Raw genomic sequence first — 14096 nt, forward strand, 5'->3', positions numbered from 1 at the left:
AGAAAAGCTAACTTACTCCATTAGATCTGCTTCAGAATCATGAATTAGAGAGAGAAGTCATTGCTCACACAAAGAAATTGTTATTCATGTATTTTCATACTTGAAATTAGGAACTCATTACTGCCCTTTTTGTATTCTTATTTGCTGTTAAGGGATATGATTTTGTAATATTAAAGGTAGATTCCTTTGATTAACTGTTTTTTGTTTGAATCATTAAGTAGCAAAAAAAGGTAAAAATTTAGAAAATAGCTCCATTCTAGTTAATGACATATGTGTTTGAGCTGGGTTTACCAAGAATGCCCCAAGTTACTTTGATTTTATAATATAAACTTAGAATTTCTAATTAAATATGCAACTTCTGTCATAAAAAATTTTTCTTATGCTTTTTATAGTAAATTTAATTAAGCATTTCTTGTAAGTTCATTTCAGTATCTATCATGGCCCACTAAAGTTGGAATTCAGTTGTAAAATGGTAGATTAATTGCCTTTTGTATTAAATGAAATAAGAATCTCAAATATGCAAAGTCAGGAAATTTAATTGTGGTCTTCAATTGCTTATTCAATGCATTGGAAAACTGAATGCAGAAGTACAGAAAAAAGGGGCAAAGGTTGTTAAATGTAGCACATAACACACATTTTGCACTTTACTTAATGATCCAAGTGTTTATTACTATGAAGTAAATGCACCATTTAAAGAATTATAGTGGAGTTGTAAGACATTAAAAACTCTAATTAATTTTAGTCTGAAGCATGTAGCGTGTTCATTTTGCCTAAAACATTTTCATTATCATCAGTATTTTTCCAGTTATTAAGATAAATTTTTTCCTCATTGTGCAGCACTAGCATATTTTCTGTATTAAAAGCACAGTCTTAAATGCTGTTGAGAGTACTATCTACTGTATGTTTTAAATGAATAAAAGAAGGTAGTTCTTGATCACACATTGAAACAATACATTTTATATTGCTTTTCCGCACTTGTTCTATAACTACCAACAATTAGAACAAGTTGAATGTTTCTACATATTTTTCCCCTAAAAGCTGTAAGTATTTACATTTCCAGTAAAAAGGACCATTATTAAAGCATACAGATAGTTTTGACTGTTAATTTGAGTCCAGTTACAATAGTTATTTCTTCTCTGATTAGTCAAAGGGAATATTTAAAATCTGAGGAAAATATAGGAAAATAGAAGCATTTTAAGTTAGTGCTTGTCTGCACTTTCTCACTGCATTTTACTCTTGTACCACCATGTGTCTTTGCCCACTGTGAGTAGCAAATGTGGTAAAGTAAAAACTACTGACATCATTCTCTTCGTAAACATAGGCTCCTGTCGTTCTTACTTATTTCTGAAAGTAGTTTATATGGCCAGATTATAAAGATACTTAATAAAGGAAAGCTTAGGTTTTTTTTATTGTGAAAGTAATCTGTGCTCAGAGTAGAAAAGTAAAAAAATACAGGAAAGCACAGACAAGAAAATAAAAATCAATCATATCACCATTATGAATATCTTAGGTACTTAAGAAAGGAATTTAAGGGCCGACCCCGTGGCCCACTCGGGAGGGTGCGGCGCTGTTAGCGCCGAGGCCGCGGGTTCGGATCCTATATAGGGATGGCCAGTGCGCTCACTGGCTGAGCATGGTGCAGACCACACCGTGCCGAGACTTACGATCCCCTTACCAGTCAAAAAAACAAAAAGGAATTTGAAGTAGAATGATGGAAAACGATTTATTTTAGCTGTATAGTTCAATGCCTTGAATTTTTTCTTGTAAAATCTTTGCCCTTACATTTTACTTGCTTTAATTTAGCAAACTTTCATTAAGTAGTCATTTTTATTTTCTTTTTTTTAAATCTTTTTACTTTGAAATATTTTTAAACTTACAGAAAAGTTGCAAAAATAGTACAGAGAATTCCCATTTGCCCTTCATCCAGTGTTCTGTAGTGTTACCATCTTATATAACCATAGCACAATTACTGAAACCAGGAAATTAACATCAAGATGATAATTATTCTATGGATCATATTCAAATTTTACCAGTTTTCCCACTAATGTCCTTGTTATTGTCCAGGATACCACTCTGCACTTAGTTATCATGTCCCCTTCGTCTCCCAATCTGTGATAGCTCCATTCATGACCTTGACACTTTTGATGTCTGCTGTTCTGTTATTTTGTAGAGTGTTTATCTGATGTTTTCTCATGGTTAGGTTGAGATTATATTTTATAAGGAAGGATACCAGAGAGTAGAGGCAATGTGTTCTTTTTACTGCATCATATCAAGGGATTGGTGTAAATACTGGTGATGTTAACCTTGATCACTTGGTTAGGTGATATTTTCCAGGTTTCTCTACTATGAAGGTACTTTTATATCTTTAAATATATAAAGGAACAGTGGGGAGGTTGCTGCTTTGTATAATCCTAACTTTAAAAGAAATCATTTAAAATTTGGCAGTCTACAAGGTAAATATAGAGTCATCTGTACTCATAGACTATAATTTGAGTCCAGATATTACCTAAGCTAGAAATTCCAGGTGATAAAATAATTAGCCATTATTTGGAGTTGGTTACCTCTTACAAGAAAGGAAAAGAAAGATGGATAGGTTTTATTTATTGGCATCAATTCTTTGAACTATTATGAGAACTAAATCATATTTGTAAATGAGGAAAAACAAATGGGCTCCTCCATCCCAAATTGATGGACAAGCTGAATAACATTTAAACATAATCTTGCAAGTTTTATTCATTAGTAAGAGAGATTTAGGTTAGATTAACATGTCAGTGTTTTTAAATTCCCTTCTGTTAGAATAACTCTTATAGTCTCGCATTGCCACCTAGAGCATTAGGCCATTATTAGTTGGTCCATGTGTGTCTAGAAATTATTCTCCTTACTCCAAAAAGAGCAAGAAGGCTAAGGAACCACATTTAGGTATTGGGTTTATGGGTATTATTATTATGAGTGCACCTTCTTGAAATTCCACACATAACTAGCAGATCTGCAGGGTTGTTATAAGGCAACGTTTTTTCTGGAGTATGAATTAACAAGTTTAAACATTAAGAGGTAATCCTGTCTACTTTCCAGTAGCCTCAAAGGTTACATTTTCTTGCTGGCTGTTTCAGAACATTTCATAAAACAAATGTCAAACTTGTCAAGGCTGTCACTAAGAAAATGATCCTTGTAGCAAAGGTCTTCTTTCAATGGGAACAAACAGATGTCTTATCTTAGCAGAGAGTGAAAAAAAATTGCCATCTATCAGAAGGAATTCTTGCTTGCCTTTAAATCTAATAGTAAAGAAATGCTTTGGTGAAAAGCTTCCTTTCTTTGCTGCTTTATTCATTATGCAGTCATTTGTCAATGATATTTGATTTGCTGCCTGAGCTACTTTAATGATTTTATTAATCTTGAACTGCACATAAAGTTCTCAGAAAAACAGACTTTTAGTGTTAAAGGCACAAATTAGCACTTCCAAAAAAGTCCCCTCTGGAGCTTTATTGGATCAATTCTAATGCTTTTATTTATGATAAAATATATTACTATTATTTTGATGATGTTATACCACAGCAAATTTAATGTTGTACTCCAGCAATTAGAGTTGAATGCCTTTTCCATCCCTCCATAATCTTTTTCTACATCTAGATCACAACTATCCTTATATAAGGGATTAAAGAGATTGGGTCTTAAGTGATTTAAAAGCATAAAAAAGCAAGATATTTTAAGACAAGTCCTCAACGTAAAGAAAGGTTTGAAACAGTTATCAACCTGTTCAGAACAGGAGGCAGTGTTAGAAGAGACATGCAATTATAAACTATCCTTATTACTAAGAAAAATATTGACATTATATTAAGAATGTTAATTTACTAGCATATCTCCATGCATCTTATTCATATATTAAACCAGATCCAAATTAATGGAAGTTGGGAAATTTTATTTTTCTTAATGTAGTCCTATAGTTTGTATTCATGGTTAAATATGAAAGCAAAGTGTATAGATACTTCCTAGTCCTCGTTATTTTTAAGCCTTTACATTTCTGTTTTGACTTTGGGCAGCATTGAAGGTTGCTAGGGAAAACTAGATAACCAAACTTGTTAAACCAGGAAGTCACATTGGTGTGGAAACTTAGTAGACTATGTGGTAAAGGCTCCATTCTTCTGCAGATTAAAGGATATGAGCTTGATAATGGCTATTCTGGTTCATGTTGCTTCAAACATTGGTGCTTATTTCTGTTTTCAATGCTGTTATAGTAAGTTAAAATTGCTGGAAATGTTACTACTGGATAAGGAATGATATTATGCTTTTCCAAATTACATTTTAGTTCAGGCAGACCTCTCTTTTATTAATTTATTACTCCACTGTTTTACATAGTTTAGAGAACATTTATTGGATTCCAGCTAGATACTAAGTGTGCCCTGTTAAATGGTAAGAATATAAGATAAAGAAGATAAAACCCTGCCTTGAGGAACATATTGACAAATTCAATGCTACCTAAGAATTTCTTGCTATCTTTACCTGCTGATTTAACACTTTCTGACAGTGTCTCACCTGAAGAAGACAGAGGAAAATGTAAAGTAAGATTTTCTTTTTATTAGGATGTAATTAAAGTATAATCTTTAGGAACTTTTGTCTAAAAGTGGAAACTGCCTGTTCATTAATGAATTTTCAAGAATCAGTTGAGCATAATTGAATATCTCTACTCACTAGAAATAAATTGGGGAAAAAAATACATGATATACAGTGATTATTATGCTTGAAAAAATATATTAAAGTTACATTGCCAGTGATATTCAAAAACTCCATCCCTGGTGTCCTATATAACTATAATAACTCAGATGGATTGATAATATTGATAGTTTCTCTACTTTCCTGGTATTGTGATTTAGACTTTGTTGACTGTAGAAAGACAAAGTATGTTAAGGAAGGTTTCTCCACATCAGTCATATAGGCAAGGGTTGTGGTTTTTCATAGCAAACAAATATATACACACACACACACACACACACACACACACACACACACACACACACGCCTTGAATTGCATTTACTTAAGTACGCACGCAGAACTCAACAATTTAATTACATTGAATTTGATTTTATCAGATAAAGTGATGCATGGTGAAGTTTTCGATGATACTGATATTATTACTGTTGTCTAGAGATGCTTAAGAAATTGCTTCTCATGCTTTAATTAACTCAGTAAGGAGTTAAACAATGCCCTTTGAGTTTAATAAAAATGAAAGATCTTATGTGATAAATCAGATGTATTAGGAAAGCAGGACTGCTTTGTACTTGGGTACTACTGAAGAAGCATGTATGATAAAATGGATTACAAATTGTAAGATGAAATATTTTTCCAGGCTCTCATTATTTATACTTTGAAGGTCACCATTTAATATTGAACACAAGATGCACTTCATTTCTATGGAAGCAGACATTATGATGTGACTTCATTTATTCACCATGTTCCACAGGAACCTGCTGTGAATTATGAGGCCACCGCTTAGAATCGAAACTGTGGAAGATTGTAAGCATTCTACAGCCTGACATGCCCATGTTTCCCATTTTAGACCTGACTGATCTTCAGATAACATATGGTGGTACAAGTAATTGAAAAATTGGCAGACCTGTCAAGAAAGTATGCTAGATGGGAGAAAATGCCATGCTGGAGCACATAAAGTGTCTTAGAAGTTAAATTTATTGGTTTTTATCAAACAGTAAAATAAAAATATCTGGTTCACCCCCTACAAAGAACTCTTTCTAGTGGCAGGTGTTTTCAAAAGTAATTTTGGGGACATTGATAAGATCAGTTGCTTTTAAAAACATATCAAAAAATTTTAGTCAGTGTGTACTGTAAAACAGCACCCACTGTAAATATTTAAATGTTACTTAATTTTACCATTTGTGTTTATAGCCTTTTCCGTAGGGTTACTGTAATCACAATAGTTTGTAGTTCTACAGATAAGTACAGTTAAAAATGTATTAAGTATAACTGATAAAATGCCCTAAAGTTTGTATTTTAATGTTTTCTTAAATTTATTTCACAGGAAGATGAAAATGAAGCTGAAAGAAAAAATATATCTCAGGAGCTCAGCATGGATCAGAAAAATCCAAAGAAATAAAGGATTTTCTGTAGTGTTTTGAAAAGTTTGCAATTTATGTAGTAGCAGGTAAAATTTCTAATTGTAATATGTTCAATTGTAAAAACTAATTTGCAAAATTTCTCAATAAAGTTGTTGAAAATGAAATAGGAGCTAGTACTTGGCATCTGTATATGTTTTAGAACAATTTCAACTTTTATTTAAAATCTTGATCTTTAAAATGGTTTTAAAAGGAAAAAAATTCTTAATTGAAATTTGGGAGCAGAGACAGAATTTTCTTTTATTTGTAACTTAAGTGTTAACACATCTGGGTGACCTGAAAGAAAATTCTGAAAGTCTTTTTTCTTCTTACTACTCTCTGTTGTGTTCTTCAAGATCCTTAACAGAATTTCAATTATCAATATAAAGAAAACCAAAAATCAAAAATGAACAAGGAACACTTGCACATAAAAACACTTAAAACCAGTCAGTGCCACAGATGAGATATTTTCTGATTTGATCAACTTATATATCACATGATACGCTAGGATTGCAGGGAAAGACTAAAAAGAAATGATAATTTAACATTTTCTATGACAGAAGTAGTGCCATGATTTTTAATTCATGCAATATTTACTAAGGACCTACTATGTGCAGAGCCCTATGCACTCTTTCTAGACATATAAAAAATAGTTTCCATATGTGTTTCTTTGACTTAGAAATTTTCCAAAATCCCTTTAATTCCTATTTTTTCAGAGATCTCAGTAACCAGTCATTTTACTGTCTCTAGTTCTAGTTTTCAAGCTGCCTATTTGCCAACTACAGCAGGAGCAATGAATCTGCTTGTGATTTGCAGAGCCAAATGTTTCTGGCGTATTTGATTTATGTAGGGCAGAGTTTCTTAAAATGAGAGGTAGAACTTTGGGAGGCTTATAAGAGAATGCCAGCATGCAACTTCCTCCCTGTGGGAATGGAATCAGTGTATTTTCCCTGGAGTCGTATTTTTATCACATGCATCTGACAGACTCAATAAACGTATGACAGTTGCTGGCAGCTGTAATAATACAGTGGGCTGACATGGGGGAAAACTGCAAGTAGGTAAGATAGACAATTCATTGAAAGATAGCCTTAAATAATCTGACTGTGGATATCAGGAAAACATCTATAGCCCACAGAGTGGACTCCCTGGATGAATTTTGGAGCGATGATCTTAAGCTGAAGAAAGGGCTGAGACAACAACTCAGAGTCTGCAGAGGACTTTGCAATAAGCAAATACAATAATTAATATGACAGTTTTTCCCACAACATTCTATTTCAAAATACCCACATTCACACAGATTGGGATTATATCCATAGTGTTGCTTTTGAAAAGCAGCAGTAGTATGTGATTCATATCATAGCTTACATATTTATTATGTTGCAGGTACTGTGCTAAATGTTTAGCATGTGTTATGCCACTTAATTGTTCCTGTGAACACACAAGATAGGTACTATTGCTTTTCCTATTTTACCAGTGATGAATTGGAGGCTTACATGGGGGAATAAATTAACCGTGGTTATGTAACTTGTAATTGGCAGACAAGAGTTCAAACCCAAGCAATCTTACCTCAGCATATCACATGTAATCAATGTGTAATACCTTTTAATACCATTGCTCTTTTGATCCACTTTCTTTCCTAAAAATATACAGTCTTTCTTAGCACCTCATTCATCACCTGCTGCCTCTCCTTCAGTTCTTTGTCTTCTCCAACTTCTTCGCTACACTTTAATTCATTTTGAAGACTTTGGTTTAAGTGAAATAAGTGAAACCATTATAACTACCCTTCAATTTACTCCACAACGTGAAAATCCCATTTTATCATTTTTACATTGAGTTATGATGAGACAAGTATGAAAGCACTTATTGCTTCTCTACAAAGTCTTTGGCCATATTTTTCAGTAGACTGTTTATTCAGTTACTAGTGTGCTGTCATCTCATATCTTAATACTTGTATTTCTGCAATAAGCTGTTGAGTGTGAGAGGCATGGTGACACTCAGCCACCCTGAAGGCGTTGTGAATATTTAAGTGATATCTTTAATATTTAAAACCCCAGTTTTCCTTTTTTTAGAAAGTCTTTCAAAAATACATACCCTTTGATTTAGGACAGTCAGTAATAAGATAAAATCACCTTAAATTTCTTTTAGGAAAAGTTTTGTGTATGAATTATTAAAATTTTTAGGGTCCATACCTTCATGCTCTATGTACATACATATAAGTATTATACTGCTACAATGTTATTATGTGACTGTGATTAAGCTAGTCACTATATTTGAATCAAATTATGCATGTTGTATTTTTTATATTATATAGCATATATTAGATATTAGTCAGCCCAAGCGGTCATAACAAATATCCAAGGCTGGGTGGCTTAAGCAACAGAAATTTATTTTCTCAGAGGTCTCAAAGCTGGAAGTCTCAGATTAAGGTTGGGCAGGTTTGGTTTCTAGTGAGGGCTTTCTTCCCTGCTTGAAGATAGCGATGTTCTTGCTGCATCCTACATGGCCTTTCCTTGTTGCACGTACACGCATGCGCGCTCGCACAGCCAGTGTGTGTGAGCACTCTGGTGTCTTCTTAAAGGGGCAGGAATCCTATCGGATCAGGTCCCCGCCCTTAAGACCTCATTTAACCCTAATTACTTCCTTATTCCCTATAGTCACACTGGGGCTTAGGGCTTCAATATATAAATTTGGACTGGAGTGGGGGAGGAGGGACACATGCAGTCCAAATCACATTTCAGTAAAGTGCAAGTACTTCTGATATTTCAATTCTGAGCTATGTTAAGGTGCACCAAAACAAAGTCCTAATGAAGGTGAAGTTGGTGCAAGAATTGGAAGCTTTATTCAGATAATTGGCATCTTGGGGATGACCAGTCTAAAATCATCTGCCTTCTAATGCCTATTCTGGGGTTTGTAAAGGGGAAGAGGCAGGAAGGTGAGGTAACAGTTTTGTCCTGTGGGCAAAGGGAAAGGGTGGTCACAGGTTCAGCAGTGGGTCTGAGATGTCAGGGTCCCATGATGGACTGGGTGATTTGGTGTCATGGAGTCTGCAGTTGATGGACTAGTCAGCTTCAAGGCCTTGATGTTATTTCAGGGTTGGATTCCTCATCTCCTAGGGAGAGCTCAAAGACAATAACCTCAGTCAAGCATCACTGGATCATAAAAATACCTGACGGGTACCTCTAACTAATGTGGATGCAATTTTCCTTTAAGCAAGAAGGTGAGTTAATAATCAGCTAGGGAGCTTTGCCTTTCTCTTGGATTTCTTCTGTTTGCAGTTGATTAGGGAGTTGAGAAAAGCATGAAAACTTAGTTTCAATCCTTAGTTATAGGTGCACAATGTCTAAAGTAAGTCAGCGTAAGAGGGTCTAAGGGCAGATAAACAGAAATAAGCTTTTGAGAAGGACCCTTTTGGGGCACGATTTCATCTCCAGGCAGTTTCAGCCATACGGTGAGTTTCTCATTTCCTCCTCTAATCTCAAGGAATTGATGATTATCAGTTCCCAAGTTAATAGCTAACTGAAGTTTTCTGCTTGGCCCTAGTTACCTCAAAGATGGCCATTTTCTGGCTAACGTCCCTTTCAAAATGTCTATGGCAATATACATTATTTATATTTAGGAAGAGTCCTTATAAACATTAGTAATTGGGGTATGATCTATAAATTGATTTCTAAAGAAGACAAACCATTAGAAAATTAAATGTTCCTGTTTTGTGTATCTCCTTATCACTATTACATAGCTTGTTTCTTGGCCCATGCTGGGTGTAAGAAACACTGTAAGTCAGCCCGTAACTAACAGTGTAGAATACCTGAAGAACAATTCTTTTATACTTCATGATGCCTGTATCATTTCCACCTATTGCAGGAGAATTCCAGGTCCCGCTGGCTAGGTACAGGTTCTTGGTGTCTCGAACAGAGAATTGGACAAGACACACCAGGAATGAAAAGTAAAGGCAGTTTTGTTTAGCAAAGAAAGAGGGAAGAGTACAGTCCGGAGAAGATGGAGTGGGCCCGAGCGAGAGAGAGGCATGCTCAAGAGCCCGATGGTTCCACTCCTGGGGTTTTACTGAACCAAACTGTATTCTTTTCATGTTAGTTACTTAGCTCTAATTCTTCATATCTTCCAAGAACTTAAAAATAAAACAACCTTTAAACGGTATTTGTCTCTGTTACACCTAGGAACAGCATTTTTTAAAATTGTATTCAGGATCATGCTCTTTCCTCAGGTCTCGGGAACAGCAGAAACAGGGAGAAATGCTGCACTGCCCTCAGATGGAAATTGCTGAGCTTTAAGATGCTCAAGTTTTAAAATTCATAACAAAACTTTACTAGGACCTACTATGCGCCATTCACTGTTCTATCACTGGACATTCAAGGAAAGACAAACTCCCTTTGTTGTTACTGTCCTGAAATTCTTAATTTTTGAACATGGGGTCCCACGGTTTTACTTTGCACTAAGCTCACAAATTACATAACAGGTATTGCTTTCACTTTTTAAATCAATTTTATTGGAGTATAATGTACATAAATAAACTGCACCCATTTTAAATGCGCAGTTCAATAATTTTTGACACGTGTATATCCATGTAACCACCACTCCAATCACATATAAAAGATCTCCATCACTCCAAAAAGTTCTCTCTTGCAGTTTTGTAGTCACTCCCTGCTCCTACTTTAGCCACTGATCTACTTTCTTCTTGATTTAGTTTTGCCTGTTCTAAAATTTCATACAGATGGAATCATATTGTCTCTGTGTTCCTTCACTCAGCATGTTTCAAGATTCATCCAGGCTATTGTACGAATCTGTAATTTATTCCTTTTATTGCTGAGTACTTTTTCATTGTATGAAATATCACAATTTGTGTATCCATTCACCTGTTGATGGACATTTGAACAGACATACAATAGATATACAGGTGGCCAACAAGCACATGAAACTCAACATCATTAGTTATCAGGAAAAAACAAATTAAATTCAAGTTAAAACCACAAAGAGTTACAATGGTTTTAAGAGTTCGGAGGTTTCTTATGAAGTTAAACATACCCTAAAATGTCTGTTACTCAGAGGAGCCAGTAGCCACATGTAGCTATTGAACACCTGAAATATGACTAGTCCAAAGTGAGGTGTACCATAAGCATTCTGGAGCTATAGTACAAAAAATTAAATATCTCATTAACAATTTGTATTCTGATTACATGTTGAAATAATATTTTTAGTAGATCTGGTTAAATAAAATATTAAAATAAATTTCAACTGTTTTCACTTTTTAGATTGTGGCTACTACAAAATTTGAATTTACCTGTGTAGTTCCCATTATATTTCCACCGGACAGTCCTCTGGGGCTATTATTTAAAGCCTGATAATGAAATGTTGGTGAGGCTCTGAAGCAAGTGAAACTCACACACATTGCTGGTGGAAGCGTAAAATGGTACATCATTTTGGAAAAAGAGTTTGGAGATTTCTTATGAAGTTAAACATACCTTTAGTATATTACCCAGCGATTCGACTACTAGATATTTACATGAGAGATATGAAAACATATGCCCACATAAAGATTTGTTCATGAATATTTTTAACAGTATTATTCATGGTAGTCAAAAACTGAAGCCAATTTTTTTTTCTTCTTAAATAAAAGTCACATTTCATACTGTTTATTCATTTCAGAAGTTACTTGTCACATTAATCTGTGTAGTGTGGTGCACAAAGTTAGGGGTTAACTTCTTGACTTTCTTTCAGAGAAATTGGACATATTTATTATGCAATAATATTTGTAACAACAATGTAAAAATTAAAAGTCATCTGTCTCCAAAAAATGCTAATGAAGACTCAAAAGAAATCTGAACAACGTAAAAAATTTTACAGATCCAACATTCAAAAAATAGTGATACCTTATTTGAAAACATGTAGTTAAGGATTTTTAATGATTCATATTTTTTAATGATTTTTCGAATGACCTTTGTAGTTAAAAATACATTTAAATTCAACTTAAGAATTTTATGTCAGAGCTATGTCTTCTGGTAAATTCTACCCATTTTCCTTGGAATTAGAAAGCTTGAGTAAGTGAGAAGACAGAACTCCAACTCTCTCCCAGTTGCTCCAACTCTGTGTCTCTGAACTGTTTTAAGTTCAATTTCCACACACACCATACAAATAGCTCGTGCTCGTTTCCAGGGTATAATGGTTTTTCATTTGTAACTTTCGGATCATCCAGAAGAAATGAGGTGAGTCTAGGTATTTTGCTTCTCTAATATTTTTTGAAAAATGATATTGTTATAGCCCATTTTGTGTATGTTTATTCTTTCTAAAGAATCACTAAAGATTTTCCTCTAAGCTGACATAGTTCGAGGCATTGATATATCTGTATTCTCCCACCTACATTATAATTTGTCTTGTTTTTCCCAGATGCAACAAACTGTTGTTCTTCACATTTACAAAACAAAAGAGGATACTCTCCTACAAATACATCTCTCGCATGACTACATCAGATTTATTCTGAATCTCATTGAGAAAGAAGAAATAAGTTCAATTCATTGCTTTGACATTTTCCCCAGTGCCTTGGGTCCCGATAGCCTTCACACGTTTCTACTGGTTGAGTGCCAGCAACTACTTCGGACTGAAGCAACTTGCTCCTGATGTTAGGCTAAATAAGATTTACTTGGAATACTGAAAGTTGATTAGAAAACTACTCCATTTCACATTACCTCAAGAACACAATTTTTACGTAGCCATGAGTGAGCAAATTTCATCCCCAACCCAGACTATCCTGAGCAAGTATAGCAGGCAATAAATGTCTCCCCATGGTGAATTCTATGTGGAGTCCCTGGCTTTGTTATCTAGAAAGTTAAGTGCTAATGGCAACAGCATGGAAACGCATACAACTGTCGTATAATTTTGATTTGTTTTAGAAAAACTATTAATTTCCTTGTTATAAAGCCAAGAAAGAACAACCTTTTAAAACTGTTGAACCACGAAAGCCATTTTCCTTAACTGTTTTAAATTTGGGAACAGACTCATGAAATTTATAGCTTTGATGAGATGCTTTTTTGCCTGCAGTCAAGACAAGAGCTAGATCATTGGTTTCCCAGCATGACACCTATGTGTTCTTGTGTGCACTAGATATCATTAGGCTCATAATAGCACAGCCAATATTACATTAACGTTTGAAAGGTTCACTTTGGTCTCTTAGTTTATGTCTTTCATTTATACCTACGGCATGCTAAATACCTCACTCTAGAAAATAAGAGACATTCTACCAATATTGATACTGTCAATGTAGTAAAAAAAAAAAATCACTATTTTCATATCCATGTTTTTCAAGCCACAGCCAATAGATATGGCTTATAGAAACAATAGATAATTGAATCAGATGTATGTGTAAGTCTGGACATAACCTTCCTTGTTGATACACGAGCAGGAAATGTGGATCTCCATGGCACGTCAGTTCCAATTACTTTCATTTTGAGCATTGAGTCTAATTCTAAAGGTGAGGCACGACTATTGTTCCTTTTAAAGATAGATGAGCTCTTTCCAGATATTAAGATTTCAGGGCAATGAGAAAGGCAGCTTCTTAAGTAGGACCTAATGATCAGAAAGAGGTAATAACCACTGAAGGATCTGTCCTTCTAATGTTCCATGATGAGATAACATTTGAAAGAGCTCTGAAGAAAGAAACCTATTATTTGCAAAGCATCATTATTACTTTTGACACTAGGCAATGAAATTCTGTGATTAAGGAACCCACTTCTATATGATGTATCCTTAAATTTGTGCAAATGTTTGAAGGTATTTCATCCATAAGTTTATGATCTCTCTACCATTTATTATCATTGACAATTTTAAACATGCACAAGACTAGAGAGAAGAGTACAGTGAATCATCATATACTCAGAACTGAGATTCAGTAGTTATTAAGTTTTTTTTTTTTCATGTTTGCTTTATCTATCCCTTTTTTCCTCTCTGCCAAGTTATCTTTTTTTTTTTTTTTTTTTTTTTTTTTT

The 14096-nt window shown here is 34.3% G+C and overlaps 1 protein-coding gene across 2 annotated transcripts in view; it reads left to right on the plus strand.

The window, feature by feature from the left end:
* Positions 1 to 6232, plus strand: part of PHF14 (PHD finger protein 14) — a 172764-nt gene extending 166532 nt beyond the window's left edge. For both annotated transcript variants that reach the window (XM_008574669.1, XM_008574664.1), the window contains one exon: positions 6030 to 6232. In XM_008574669.1, the coding sequence (XP_008572891.1) occupies positions 6030 to 6104 (75 nt within the window). In that variant the 3' untranslated portion in view covers positions 6105 to 6232. The remainder of the gene's footprint in view (positions 1 to 6029) is intronic.
* Positions 6233 to 14096: the final 7864 nt, after the last annotated feature.

Source organism: Galeopterus variegatus, unplaced genomic scaffold (assembly GCF_000696425.1).
Source record: "Galeopterus variegatus unplaced genomic scaffold, G_variegatus-3.0.2 Scaffold1083, whole genome shotgun sequence".
NCBI lineage: Eukaryota > Metazoa > Chordata > Mammalia > Dermoptera > Cynocephalidae > Galeopterus > Galeopterus variegatus.